General features: G+C 34.6%; 1 protein-coding gene across 1 annotated transcript in view; it reads right to left on the bottom strand.

The window, feature by feature from the left end:
- Positions 1 to 16,475, bottom strand: part of LOC147066486 (NFX1-type zinc finger-containing protein 1-like) — a 63,911-nt gene that overhangs the window by 30,490 nt on the left and 16,946 nt on the right. Inside the window, exons 7-11 of the mRNA XM_085956206.1 lie at positions 7,450 to 7,597; positions 7,135 to 7,218; positions 5,354 to 5,625; positions 3,350 to 3,493; positions 2,979 to 3,153 (exon numbers count right to left, since the gene is read on the bottom strand). Of these exons, the coding sequence (XP_085812332.1) occupies positions 2,979 to 3,153; positions 3,350 to 3,493; positions 5,354 to 5,625; positions 7,135 to 7,218; positions 7,450 to 7,597 (823 nt within the window). The remainder of the gene's footprint in view (positions 1 to 2,978; positions 3,154 to 3,349; positions 3,494 to 5,353; positions 5,626 to 7,134; positions 7,219 to 7,449; positions 7,598 to 16,475) is intronic.

The raw sequence follows: 16,475 nt of genomic DNA, 5'->3' as shown, positions 1-16,475 counted from the left end.
AAGAACTGTGTAAAGTTTGTTCATTTGTAGCGAACCCAGTGAAAGCAAACTTGAGGATATAACGAACCGTCTTTGCATGTAAGGTTTCCAAACTTTCCGATAATAAGTAATCAAAAATAAACGCATACGAGTAGGTGTACTACTACTACTATTACTTCACCATGTTCGATCATCATGGAGGTTGTATTAACACATTTTTATGAGAAATGGATGTTAGCCACTTGCTCAACCTATTGGGTCCATCCTCTGACTCCAAACACAAATTGAAAAACAATGTGCATTTGCCAGACCCAGAGTTTAAACCTGGGACCCACAACATTGTAAGCTGACGATTAAGCCGCTCAGCCGTCGTGGGCGTTATACGAGGACGAGTATATAACGTATAAAACTTATAGCGTAGATCTTTTTGATGATAAAATTATAGGTTCTGGAAGTGTTAGCAGTTGATGAGAATGAAGTCGAATTTGAAGAATATGATGAAATTTATGGGGCAAACATATTACCATCACGTCACGTACTGTCACATATTGTCATGCTGATACATTTATATATTTTGAATGATCACTATCTCTATAAAACCAAGCATGGAAAGTGTGAACTTGAGTACATATTCCTCGGATTGGAAAGAGGATATTGAAAATGTTATAGCTTTCGCAGTGATTGATCGACAAAATAAAAAAAGGGTAAAAAAGCATGGCTTCATGGTATAAATTAATAGCAAACACAAAGCATTGGGTTAAGCAATTAATGGCAGTCAAATTACGTAGGTGTGGCAATTTCCGTTTTTATAAAATGTTATCCATTAATTTTTACAAAAAACATTCAAGAATTCTTGCTTGGTAGATAAATGCACTCTCGATTACCCAAACCGACAATGACATTTTCGGTCTTTAATTTTATCGATGTCTTGTCGAAAATAACGAAAAAATAAATTCTATAAGGCACCAATAACAATGCTTTACATTTGTCATTTTGAATTATTACTCATGATTCGTGGTAATTATAATTAATTTAAACAATTTCTACGTGTGTGTATGTCAAAATTACTTGCGATATTGCATGCATAGATAATAATTATTTTGAAAAACCAACAACCAGCAGACCATAGATAATATGCGTAAATACCAGACATAGATAATAATCTAATAGAAAATCCATAGAGCAAACCACTAAAACATAGAACATGTAGTTTTGGAATGAGACGAAAATGTATAAACATGCAGAAAATAAAAAAAACCTTCACTGACATGATGCAGCATGATATGCGTGAGGTGACCTCATTGTTGTTCTGGCCATTTGGTAGATTTTGCTAACTGCCAATATTAGTTTATGGTTCAAAATGTGCTATGCGATGGGAGCAATAGTCTGATAACATTTTAAATACAAAAAAAAACGACATTGCACATCTTTTTCCTGGAGCGTGAGCTTATCATGACAACACATGACGTGATGGTAATGTGTTCACACATGAGAGTGACTGTGAGAGTGAATGTAAGCAGCTCCAGTTCCCACTACGTCGGAAACAATTTCTCTTCAGACACGAAATACTCCAGTTTTCAATAAAAACCGACTGTAGTGAGATTATATCGTCACTGTTCTGGCAGAAGACACTAATTCGAAAAAATGACATATTGAGTTAGTACCAAAATGTTCCTTATTTCAAAGTTTACCGTCTGGAAACCTTCTTAATAAATAAACAGTCTTTATTTTAAAGTCATCCTTTTTACGATTACTTAATAAACTCACATGATAGACCATTATTTCAAACTTTTTAACAACTTCAAAGTCAAACTACTCAAAACTAGTATTCTCCAGTTAGTGTGTTCTGCCAGAACAGAGACTATATACAAATAAAATAAATTCGAATCAACTGAAATAAATGACATCTTAAATAGACATTGCTATAACAAAGTTCTATGTACATACCACCTACTCGTACATAAACATAATATACACAAGTAACTAAAAGTGTTCTGTGATGAGCTCACAAATGGTTTAATTAAAAATGGAAGGTTGTTTTTCACTGATAACTTATAATGAATTTCAGATATAACTGATCATTTTTGACGGTCCCTTGAAATTCCTTATATAATTTGGAATAACCTAATGAATCTCGCTTAATGTGTTTTCACAGCATAATATGAATATACAAAAAACACAATTTTGAAAAACATCAGAAACATACATAAGATCAGGAAAAAAGATGGACCGAGTGGGACTAAAACTCACGTCTTTCACTTTCCGGGTGAGTGCTTTGATCTCTAATCTATCGATCTGTCTATGGTTTATGCGAATTATTTCTTATATCTAAATTTAAACTGAAGTACTACAAATTACACTAATCAGGAGGCAATGTGCGTAAATGACATTATTAACATTTTCATAACAGACGTCTGACACTAATCAATTGGCTCTATTGGCGTTCTTGTACTAATGAATAATGAAATTATTATTTATTGTATTCAGTACTGAATGGAGTGGAGTTGCTGCTAAAAGTTGGTAAAACAATAATTTCGGTATTTAGAGTTAACAACAGATTATGTCTTTATATAAATAGGTATGCTAGAAAAAAATTCAAGGTCATCCGATATAGAACATGCACATAAAATACAAAGAAATTAGCATTATGCCTGATTTTATAGCGCATGTCAAACTTCAAAATGCAATTACTCTCATAACATGATTTCGAGATTTACCAACTTTCGGCAGTAACCCACGATATATAAAATTAAGAATGTTAGATTCTTTATTATAGAAGACTGAAAAAATTAAAATTTACTAATGCAACAAGACGCAAATAGCAGGAAAACATGAATTTCGGACACATAAAATCAGGTCCAAGCATTATAATTAATAATGAAACAGGCAGCTAATTGTACGTCACCTCAGGAGAAATTCTCTCCATAGGTATATTGTCATAGGCATGCTTCAGGCATATGGAATATAATGAATGGGATGCACATAAAAAGTATGATAACCTTCTTTGGCTCTGGACAAAGCGACGCAAACACGATTAGGCGTAGAAAGGAATCCAATCTTCGCTTCTTCGTTGCTCCTTACTAGCGATAGTAAAATTATTTTACTTTCCTCTCCTTGGAAATTGTCCACGTTGATAATGCGAACTGAATGCAACTCGGGATAATTCAATTTCTCCTAGATGTAAAGGTAACATAAATGATATTAATGTTTGGACTTAACTAATATTGATTTATATGACTGTATTGGAAAAAAACATTACAAACTTTACATTACATACATCTTCAAGTCAGTTTTAGTTAAACCTATATTGATTTAATTATAAATATTAACAGCACCTTAATTAGAAATGTAAACGTGCATACAGTCTTACCCGTCTCATGTGAAACATCTGTCCCGTGTAAGTGACAAGAATAGTAATGTCATTGGGTTGGTACTGGTTATGGATGAAGTACCTGGCCAGACTAAGAAGGAAGTCACATTCGTGCGTATTCAGTTTGCTGGATTGTTCATCTCCCTGAAAATAACAACTTATTCATATGACTTTAATTTAAAACAATTTATATTATTCTTCCTTATTAATAGGAATAAGACCAAGTTAATGGTTGTCGATCGGGCTAACCTTCTACCAACAGCAAGTACACAAGAAGTGGACGAGTTTGTATATCTGGGATCGACCATCAGTGGAAAGGGCGGATGTGAAGCAGAAATAAGAAGGCACACATAGATTGAAAAAAATGCGATGACACATCTTACCACTATATGGAAGGATCGGGGAATTTCAATTGCCACAAAAATAATGCTTGTGCAAACATTAGTGTTCTCTATATTTTTATATGGAGTCGCGTCATGGACCCTGAAGGCAAGGGAGCGGAAGGCAATCAATGCCTTTAAGATGTGGTGTTGGCGCCGAATGCTTCGTATTTCTTGGACGGAACACAGGACGAACCAGTCAATCATCCAGAGACTGCAGATAAAGGAACGGCTATCGACAGTATGTCAAAGATGCATTCTGCAGTTTTTTGGAGATATTGTCTGGCTTCGACCAGACATCCTGGAGAGACTGGTGGTTTAGGGTGGCCTCCAGGGAAGGCGAAGCAGAGGAAGAGCGCCTGAGCGACCAAGTGAAAGAGCTGATTCCTTCACCATTCATTCTGCCCTGAGAAAAGCGGAAGATCGAGAAGGATGGAAAGAAAGTCTTGGTCGCTCAAAGGATGGCAAAATTAAAAAATGATCACGATCCTCAACCACGAGTGTACGACAAGAAGAATATTATTCCATGAAGATCTATTTAAGTCATCCGGGTTTCACTTTTCGGCATCTTCAGGCACTGTGTCTATCTACCAGCGGAGGCTGGTCTAACATCATTATAGTGAAACAATTTAACTTTGAACATGCGCAGATGTGATGACTGTTACGGTTGCTATTCTGGTGCATTTACGCCAGACCTATTGCATCTCTCTCTCTCTCGCTCAGGGTCACTCCGAGTATGTCTTGATTTCTGTCAAAACTATCGAACTTCACTCTAATGTAGCATGTTTATAGTGTTAGCCTGGGGCCTCTCCGGTTAAATTCGGCCCCAAGTGTGTTAATTATATTTAAACATGAACAATCAGATATTAATTATAGTAAAGCAGCATAAGCGTTGGCATAATCTCACACGTCCCAGGTTTGAATCCAGGGTCTGGCAAATACACATTGTTTTTCAATGTTTGTTTGGAGTCAAGAGCATGGACCGAATAGGTTGAGCAAGTGGCAAGTGTAAAAACACAAAAATCTGTCAATACACTTCCACTCTGTGGAAACCCATATGATCCTCTCCGGATCGAACATGGTGAAGTAAGTGTATTTAAAAAAAAAACGTGGATAATGATAATATAGTTATTATTCTGCCAACAGTTTTATAATAATATGTGATATCATCACATTTATATGATATAATGATTAGCTAAAAATGATGTCTTGATTCCAGTGACATCCATGGAAATTTAAAGGTGTTTTCTACACTAAAAACAGAATTAACCAAGAAAGGTTTGATTTACTATCTATGTTAAATCATCTTATAGGCAATTCCTAACACCAGTGAGAAAGTTATAAAAAAACAACACTGAATAAATCTACTTTTAAATTAAGCAAAGTTCTCACTGCACTCCCAATAAATACAATTTGAAAACCATGAGCTGATAAAAGTTAATATGTGCCATACTAAATAAATGATTGTAAAAATGAGATTATTTGAAATACTAAGGAATGTCTCCGGCAAGTGAAAGCAAAACCAGGGTTGCTAAAATCGATCATTATGGAAAACTTTTATAAATTTCAAGTACCCCATGTATTAATTTTCTGTAGTAAAAAAAAAAAAACTTTTTATTCATACCGAAGTCTCAGGAAATTGATGGTCGATAAAATACAAATTCTTGGCGGTTCCAAGAATGGGTTCATATTTCTCGACACAGGGGTCATTGAGGAGGTTTGAGTATATGGTGGGAGTGATGAGATTCGCAAACTCCGGCCTCATGCGATGCTGCACATTGAGTTGGTGGCAATGGCTGCCATTCTTCACCATGCGCTCGAACAGAGAGAGATCCAAATTGAAACGCTTCGCTAGGCGGTACGTCGCGGTCATTGGTTTCAACTGAAGGTGGTCGCCTGGAATGTTCACCATTTAACATCAAACAATATTTTACGGTACAATAATAGTAATTTTAAATCTGTCATAGACTCTATTGAGCAACTCACGAAACATAAACTATTGCTTATCAAAATGACGCTTAGCATCAAAACAGTTCATAATCTGCCGCCAACGTCGAAGGACTTATTCATAATATGTCTCCATAAAGCTCCAGGCACAAAAGCATTTATTTTTGGTGTGTTCTTTTATCACTGACAAACTGCCACTATATTATAATATTGAAATGCAAAGGTAAAACTCATCAAGGACAATGTTAAACTATTGCACTTAATGAGTTTTACAGTTAATATTCCAGAGGGTTGGAGCGGAACCTTTTTTGAGTTGCTCCGCTCCGGGCCTAATACATGCTCCAGCTCCAATCCAGGTTAAAAGTATTATTATGTATTATATGTATACAATTTAAAAAAATACAAAATGTAGTTTTAAAGTAATCGTCATTTTCATTAAGGCTATACTTCAGCTGAGGCATGGTCTAAAAAGATCGTGACTAGGCGACACGCGGATTGTGCAAATGACGCGAGCAGAACGAAATATAATTTGTCATAAAAATTCAACATGCGTCCTTTTAATGTCATGTTTATTATTATATTCGTAATAATAATAGTATATTCATTGACATGTTTTCTTTTTCAAGTACATGCGGAACGTTTTTTAGTCATCTTTACACGATTTAAGAATATATTCCTACGACGCCATCACATAACAAATTGACGTGTTCACACCTCAACTGTCAGTCTCCGATTGGCGATGACTGCGAAATTTCGTTCCATCTACTGTTGAAAATTATTTGCCGTTTCTCTTAAGCCGACAGCAAATCGTAATTCATTATTTGCCTCTTCTGTCAAAAAAGTGAGATTATTTATCACTCAGCACTCTACAAATAATTCCATTATTATGAAGTATCAAATATAATATATTCATTGGATTTTAGGACGAAACTTTAATAATAAAAAAAACATCCAGTGTAGTGGAGCATTACAAATTTTCAGTGCTCTTGCTCCGGGTAAAACCCCATTGCTCCACTGCTCCGGTTAATACAATCAATTCAGTAACTAAATAAAATAGTATATACATCATTTGAAAATGATGTATATACTATATACCTAAAAAAATCTTTTTTTGAAAAAAATATGATTCCTGACGGGACTTGAACCTGTAGCCACTGAATTCACGCCAATGTGCTTTACCAATTAAGATACGGGCATCCTGCTTATCATATTGCGTTAATTTTGGCTATCGGTTTTTATATTTAAAATCAAGTATCAAACTAAGTTCTCTAATTACTAAACGAGGCCCAGAACACTATAAATTTTAGATATAACGTACTTGCACTTGTTAGTAATCAAATTATGTATCTTCAATATAAAAAATGTTACATTCTCAAATCTTGTGGATTATTCGTAAAATAAAAGATATTGTTTATTCAACAAAATAGTATTCAAAAGCAAAATCTAAATTATTATTACCTATTAGAATTAGGTGCTTACAAGCACTCGACAACGATGCAATTATGTGACTCTCCAATACTTCTGCAGCTTCCTCCACAATTACTGTAAAAATAGCGATCAATAATTATTCAGATTACAATGAGAAACAATAAATATTTTAAAATTTGGGAAGATTTGTTTGACAAGAAATTTATGAAACATTATTGTCCATGGAATTATCCAATTGACTTTCTCTCGGGCATTTTACATAGTGATATTATAAATTATATTAAATTTTATATTTTGGCTTATTAGTCGATGGCTTGGAAAGGAAATGTCAGATGCGGGGCTTACCTATATGAGAATGGAGGGCTTTTAGCAGAGACTGCTGACGAGCAGCACCCGTTGTAGTGATTCCAATCACCCGAGCTTTATGCAGAATATCATAATCAGCAGCCATTAATAACTCATCGCACACAGTTTTCTCTTTCTGAAATTCGACCTGCAAGATAAAACAAAAAATTACCAACCAATTTAATGTTTTTTCAAAAATTACCTACCAAAATGTGTCCGCACACATGTTTTCATCCACCGCACAGTCCTCACACAAAAATATTGTAAAAGTTTCCTTTGCCAGATTTTAGTTTCGCTCGAATGCACAAAACCATCACATGCACAATTCTTCGACTCAATTCTCGAAAGAAATCCTGCGATAAATTTAAATTGGAATGGCTCTCTGAAATCGCTGAAACAGAAATGCCATCTTCAATGCATTCGCAAAAAGTGATGACCCACATACAAAATAGAAAAATTAGAAGTGAATGTTGATCATATCCATATAGTTCTGGGGCATATTATGTAACTAAATAGTCTGCGGGATTTTGAATAACGAAATTTAATGGCTAATTGAACTATATTCTTTATGCACTCTACAAACATGGCTTACCAGGTAATTGGCTTATATGGCTTAAAATTGTGGCATCCAGCAGCCGTTGTAGTAATTGTGTTTACTGTTACCATAATATTCAACACTTGTGCGCGCATGATTTTGCCTATGGAATAACAATGGGCATACATTTTTTATGTGCATGCAGATGCTGAATTTTGTGCGGTAAACACTACTGCTAGAATAGGGGCTAGAAGTCGTAAACTACAGTCACACTCGCTTATTACGATCACGGATATAGTGAGATCTCGGATGTAATGAGGAAACATTCGTTGACATTTTAGTTTATGATTTTCTCCATACATTTATTCACTTTTATAATGTGCTTCTCTCGGATTACGTTTATGACACTAGTTAAGTGTCTATGTACCTACCTAATTGGTGGTTTTGACGACAATAATGAAAAAGTATATGTACACGCATATGGTTGAAATTGCATTTAAAAAATCCAAGGTTTGTGAAGTCACTAAGTACCTGCCAGCATTCATTACAATAAACAACTTCTTTTGTAGTTTATGAATGTCGCTTGTTTCAGGGAAAAATTCTAATTGTGTATTTTTGTTTGAATTGCGACTTTTTGTGTTATGTGACACCGCTCATTTAAAAATACCTATTCTCAAATATAATGAGAAACGCTTATAATGAGCAAATTCAGTCGGTCTCATCTTCCTCGTAATAACCAAGTTCGACTGTAGGTATATACATCACGTGTCATTAAAATTATTTAGACCAGGGGTAGTCAACCGGGTCCCTACCGCCCACTAGTGGGTGTTCCAGCTTTCATGGTGGGCGGTAGGGGTTTTAACCCGATCGGCGCGTAAAGTTTCCATACAAAAGATGTACTGTCCGCGGTCGGTTTTTCGAAATGTTATTCTTCGCTGTATTATAATAAATACGGCAGTTAAAAATTGTGGCTACAACTGTTATCATGCCTAGATACATAAGGATCCAAGTGCCACACTAAAACACATAATGGAGTGTTGAATTTAGCTATGTTTACTTTAACAAAACTACCGTATTGCTTTGTTCTGATAAACTCTGTAGCCATTTTCGATGACATAACACTCGACTTCAAAACAAGTGCTCCGATGAAGACAATTAATCACTGACTAATTTTATTTTACTCGTGTTAAAAACACTTAAAAATGCCATAAAAATTATTGAAAATAATAGCTTTTATTGGTGACTTATGAATTATTGTTAATTAGTGTAAGTTTTATTGATGACAAATCCATTAAAATTGGATGGTAGTCCCCAGTTTTATTTCGTGGCATAGATTGTGTCAGCATTTTACATGTTTTATGGGCCATTCTAATTTAAGCGTTAAAGGTGAGTCCACACTGGTTGAAAATATTATAATAATTTTTTTGTTATTTTTTTTTTTAGTGAAACTTGGATTTTGTAGATTACTTTTCAGTTTTATTGAGCATTGTGTTATGTTAGTGATTGTCATTTTATGTTTTGTAAAAAAAACAATATTTATTTTTTAAATTGCGTAAATTTTTCCAAGTGCTATAAAAACTTTTTTTTGGGTAAGGTTTTAAAAATTTACAAGCATTTAATTGTACGCGAAGATATATGTAATATAGTTGAAAAGTCAATATTCCATGATTTATATTTTATATTATATTGTATACCTACCCGTGTGTTTTTTTATCAAAAATTTATACGTTTTATATATTCCTTCATAGTAATTCGTAATTTATTGGTAAAACTTGCAATCCTCTAAAATATAATAATATATATTTTTTCATTCCGTGTGGACGCATCTTTACTAAATATTTACGACTTTCAATAATGAACTCGATTTATGACTTTGAAACAATTGGGGAGACACATGAGTAAAGACCGGATCTTTCGAGTCTTTAACCGTCAACCCATAAAAAAACACATTAAAATGGTGGACGAATCCAATATCCTAAGGAGACTTTTGCCCAAATGATTCTTAGTATGGATTTCTACAATTAGTCAGTTGTTTTTTCTGGCAGCTCAGCGGGGCTATTCTAACGTATCCAAACGGATGTGTTAAAAGGTTAAAACGGCTAATTATGATAAAATTATCAAAATTAACACATTTGCTATTCTCGCGGTCATTTGCGTAAGAAAGTTAACCGATATCCCTGTCAAAGTTAGCGGCACCTCGATGTGCCGTGCTACTGCGAGAACGAGAGAAAATATGTCAATTTTACATATTGAAAATTGAGATGCAAGATAATATGCAAAGTTTCAAACCACAATTTGTGGTTCGGTTCTACGGATTCTATGGTTAGAATCATAGATGTTCGTTTCGCGGATGTCAAATAACGTTCGTAATATTTTTTTATCTTTTTTCTACATTCTACCGCAATGGCATTTATTCTTGCGATTCATTTGCACGCCGAGGAAGTAAGAAGACAGCGTGTACAAGAGATACGCGCGCTGAATATAGAGCGAAGGAGGATACGCGATAGTCAGAATCCTTTTGATGTAACGGACACGTTCTTTCGACAATTATACAGACTGTCGAAAGAAATGGTGATCGAGATAGTGACCAAATTGGACTCCGTGTTGATGAGAGGCATACCCAAAGGAATTCCTGTCCAAATTCAGGTAATTAAAGTCACAAATTACTTCGACATTTAGTAGCTATACTTAACCCTACTTTATGACAGCGGAAGATAACATGGGTAAGATACATTTACTCAGTTTGACAACAGCACATGTAAATACCTACCTACTTCATCATTAAGCATTCACCACGACAGATTAACAAGATTTGAATATTATGTTATTGAAAAAACTTGTTTCCTTTACTTGAATTTTAGGTTTTGGCTACTTTGCGTTTTTACGCAGAGGGAGGTTACCAAAAAGGGGTTGGCCAAGACTTCTTCTGCACAATGAGCCAGCCATCAGTGAGCAGATGCATTGGAAATGTATCCGATGCTATAATATCAGTGCTTGGCAGTACTTACCTGAAGTTTCCGAACAGTGCTGACTCTCGTGACAGAATTCAAAGGAGGTAGGTACTTACCAACCAATGCATTATTTTTAGTGTCGTGTTGATACCCTCTGACCAATTTATACAATTTTACATATAACTAGAGTACCAACAACATACACATTATGAGTAAAAAAGCAAATAATGATTGAACTGCAATATTATGTGTCGGTAAAACTTTGTTTTTATTTCAGATTCCAAGAAAAGGCTCATTTCCCAGGCATCATCGGATGCATTGACTGCACTCATGTGCGCATTTTCCCGCCACACTTGGAGACAGAATCATTTAAAAATTACCGTGGAAATTTTACTGTAAATGTGCAATTGGTAACAAATCATTAATTTTACTATGTTGTTTAATACTTTCGGTACTGTTCGGTTAAAGCGGATACAGCTGGATAAACTGGATTATTTGTCAGTTTGGATTAGTTTAGGTTGGGTTCGGTTAGGTTAGGTTAACCTAACAAATAATCCAGTTTATCGGCTATTTTCAAAATGTGTTTTCCGCTGTATCCGCTTTAACCGAACAGTACCATACTTTCATTACGAATAACTCAAACAAACAATTCATTAACACGACATTTATTTTTATGCAGGTATGTGATATGGACATGAACATTCTGGCAGTGAGTGCAAGATTCCCAGGCAGTGTTCATGACCAATTTATATTCAATCAATCGATGGTCAAAGTGGAAATGGAACGATTGCACAACGAAAGAGTTGGAAATTTTGTTCTCTTGGGTATGTCGAACTTTACTAGTGTGCACTATTTATGGCGGATCTTAACAAACATTTCAAATTTATTTAAATCCTGATTTCAGTCGAAAACATATTAAAATTAACAGATTGTCATTGTTCATTGTCCTTCTTCATTTCCTCTTGTTATTGATTGATCCAAAAAACATTTCAGGTGATTCAGGGTATGCGGTAGAAAAATATATGCTCATTCCGATTCTACGTGCCGAGGTAGATTCACCTGAAGCTCGCTATACGGCTGCCCACTGCTCAACAAGGAATGTCATAGAGAGACTGAACGGTGTGTTGAAAGCAAAATTTAGATGACTTCGAGGGGATAGAGCCCTCCATTATAAACCTGAGAAGGCAACCAAGATAATATATGCGTGTTGTATTCTGCATAACATGATGCAACATTATAGGTAATTATTGAAGTTTCAAGTAAATGAAAACATTACTTAAATAGATGTGACATTGGACTGAGTCTGTCATGTGCTAACACATCTCTTATTCTTTCTTTTTCAGGATACCGAATCTAGAACCTGTTGATGAGCCTGTCCTATCGGAATTCGTGTATAATGAGACGCGGAATCAAAATAGATTAAGGGAGGCATATGCTACTCGTCAACGAATTGTTGACATCTATTTTGGTGACGATTAACACAATCACTATACCAGTATCTAATGGACAGGCTCATTTTCAGCGCTCAATAACTCATTCGACACCGTTCCACATGTATGTGCCAAATAATTTAGCCTGTATTCAAACGTATATATGATATACGAAGGAGATGCAGCTAATGTTGGACAACAAGAAAACCAGCATCATCCCTCGTCATTTGCAGCTCGCCATCCGCAACGAGGAGCTGAACAAGCTGCTCTCCGGCGTCACTATAGCCCAGGGTGGAGTGCTGCCCAATATCCAGGCGGTGCTCTTGCCCAAGAAGACTGAGAAGGCGTGAAAAAAAATCTTATCGTCTATGATTACATGCAATAATCCATCTATCGTCGTACAAAAGGCCCTTTTCAGGGCCCCCATTTTTATTCAAATTCGACTGGTAGCGAACGTGTCGAGGTCGTTATTGTTGCTTATGAGATGACATTTATTATTTAACGAATCACTGGTCAAATTGGAAATGGAACGATTGCATAACGAAAGAGTTTTAACTTAAAGTTTAGTGTGCACTATTTATGGCGGATCTTAACAGCCTACCTCCACCCTTCGCCACTGGCACTGCCAGTAACAAACATTTTCGTTTCGTTTTACATTTACCCGTATTCCGTAGACATCAAAGGAATCAAAATTTTGCATAGTTATGAGTGGGTATTTAATGAAACAACAATGTATAACGTTTCAAATTTATTTAATCGAAAACATATTCAAAAAACAGATTGTGATCATTGAAATCTTAGTTCTGCATTCAGCTGACGAACGTGAAGCAGATAATGTAGTCGGTTGCAGCTTTCGTCTTCTCTCTCGGTCATCTTCGTTATTCTCTTGTTTCCTTTTGGTTTTCTTGGTATTGACTGATCTAAAAACATTTCAGGCAAATTAGGTTATGCGGTTGAGAAACCCACTGTTCAACGAATATGGTAGAGAGACTCAACGGTGTACTTAAAACAAAATTTAGATGCCTACGAGCGAACAAAAAGCAACAAAAATAAAAAAAATATATGCATATTGTATTCTGCACAACGTGATACAAGAATTTAGGTAATTTAAGTTCAAGTAAATGAAAACAATAGGTACTTAAATAGATGTGACATTGGATTGAGTATGTCATGTATTGTGCTAACAAATCTCTTTTTTTTCAGGATACCGAATCTAACTTGTAGATGACCCTGTCCCATCTGAATTTGTATATACTGACACTTGGAATGCCAATAGGATAAGGCAGGCGTATTCTGCTCAACAGAGAATTGTCAACAGATATTTTGGTGCCAATAATTAATTAAATAAATGCGGCGTAATAAATAACTAACCTTTTATCCAATATATTATCGACAAATGACTGAAATATGCCAAATTTATCATAATGCACATACTATTATGTACTTATTCTGTTTTATACTTTTATATATAATAATTATATTGTATTATATTAACATTAATAAAAATTGTTAGTAATGGTTTTATACTTGGATTATTTTTTTTACAACACATATACATAATTTCTCCTGATACAATACTCTCTTTTGATATCGTAGTAGGGTGGCCCTCGACTTTAAAATAATTCGTTATTTCGTACATTTCTTACAATGTAGATTCTTGTTGATAATGCAAAAACTGTAATCTACCACGCAGTTGCTACTCTCTCCTCCGTTCCCTGTCACCTTCTCAAATATATAAAAGGGTGGTATTCGACTATTTATATATATTTAACAAGTTTCTAAAGAAACACCCGTTAACTTTATTACACCCATTGATAAATAAATAATATTTTAATGTACACTTTCTGAGGAACTAATTACGTGTGAAAGTCGAGGGCCACATGTATTAAGTATAGATATGGCAGGCGTATGTACTACTTACTTACTAAATAAATATTGTTTGTTTACATACTGCATACATAATATTATATTAGTGTAAAGCAAGTATGAATGCAGTCAATTAGTCATGATGACCTAGTCTAGGTGAATGCTATTTTGATATAATTAAAATATATAGATATTATATAATTATTGTATGGTAATAGTACTTTCGTCTGGTTATTCTCCAATAAAAGGTTGGAAACATCCCTATTCATGGCCGGCAACATTGATGGAAAAAATATAAGACAAGCTGTATGTTTGCGGTGTTTTTTCAATCATTTTCCTACACCAAGGTTTTCTTCAATATTTTTTATATAAACAAATATGAAACAAACAATATTTAACTATTACCTCTAGGCCGGGGTTGCAATGGTGTGCTCTCGGCTTCTTCCACAGGATGACGCCTTGATATTTTACGTGCTGGAATATAAAAAAGTTTTGTACTATAGTTGCATAATAATCCCAAAGAAAATAATATACCTACTGTTCCATACACACAAACAATATTGTAATATTTAAATTATATATTCTTACCGTCAAAATCTTTGTCCGGTTGACAATTGACTTTACGTATATTATCTATATTTTATGCAATTGACATGAGTGGCAAAATTGTAGGTTAAGTTTGGTTACGTTTGACGTTTGACATTTATATAAACAAAGCTCGCGCCGTTCGGGTACCAGAGACAACGCGGCACGAGCATGACCGATTTTAACCGAAGTCAGAAAATCATAGATAATATACCAGCAAATAACGTACGTACTTCACGCCGTAGTTAGCCGTTTAAACCGGATATGAAAGTTAACTGCCGCTAAAGTGATAATATCTGACAGTGTGCCTGAATAACAAATGTGTTAACTTGGACCAATGGTAACATCGTAAATGTGCTAAAGTGATAATTGTTAAGAATAGGCCTACAGGTGTGATGGTAATTATTGTAATTAAAATAATCGTCTTGCCAATATTTTAACGCGACGTGCGGGCGACTCAAACGAATTCAAATTCGCAAACTGTAATTAAAAAGGTCGCATTACAAAATTGATGGTTTGTTTTATTGCAGGTAAGTAATGGTAAACCGTTTTTATAAAATGCGTGTAGAATATGTTTTTTCATAATTAAATATCGAATAGCTTTTGCGTACCTACCACTAATATAAATACAAATATTGAAAGATTTTGTCCGCTGACCCGTTTTATGTTCTAAGTGTATCATATTGATACCTATTAGTATTACCAAGCAACAATACCGTACCTACATATCGATAAAAAAGTCACATACCTACTTGTTTATTTCTTTAGATATTTAAGTATTTTGAGGATGCTCTGCCCAAACTGGTCTATTTGATTATAAACTATTGACATTGAAGAATTTCATCAAATCGATCGTAAGAAATTTCATCTTCAAAATACCAGTGGCGTACATCTGTAGATGCGAAACATCCCTGAAAATATTCGTTTGAACCTACTATTATAATATTATGTATTGCGTAAGCCGTAATTGCATTCTTCTAAAGGTTTTGCAATATAATATTGCTTCAGATTTTCACTTAGTCATTGTATTACGTTAATATTTATTGTTGTTTAATTTAATAAAACGCATTTTTTTGTAGTACTTATTCCACTTTTAATCAATAAATTAGGACCGGTTTCGTTCGCATCAGAGGGACATTTTCAACTGAACAAGGGAAGATTCAGTTGAAAATGTCCCTCTGAGGTTGACGAAACCGGTCCTAATTTATTGATTAAAAGTGGAATAAGTACTACAAAAAAAAATGGAGCCATTGTCGAAAACTACGCAATCAAGATTCGTAACTGGACAAAATCTGACATTCGAATGAAATTTTCAAAATGGCGTCCTATGGTAGTTCGTAGTTCCATTTTTGTTCATTCTACAGGTAAGTTTGTAGGTGTGTAACGTTAAAAAAGTCCTGCCGTCCCATTTAATACATTGTACGCTAAAGGCGCGCCGATTAGATGGCCATTCGACAAAATTAGCATTATATTTTTATATTTAAATGTTGTAATTAAAAAGTAATTATCTGATATATGATTATATTATGTATTTGATTTAAATACTTAGATATTATAAAGTGTAAAGAACTATTCATCACATAAAACGACTGGTACCTAGATACATATTTCATTAAAACACTTTATATGTACTTTCGTACTTTTTCCACATTTATTTCA

The sequence above is a fragment of the Rhyacophila brunnea genome, unplaced genomic scaffold (assembly GCF_057557595.1).
Source record: "Rhyacophila brunnea isolate RB1 unplaced genomic scaffold, BYU_Rbru_1.0 scaffold_5, whole genome shotgun sequence".
Lineage (NCBI taxonomy): Eukaryota > Metazoa > Arthropoda > Insecta > Trichoptera > Rhyacophilidae > Rhyacophila > Rhyacophila brunnea.
Note: the sequence above shows the minus strand (reverse complement) of the source record. Positions and strands in the feature narration are given on the sequence as shown.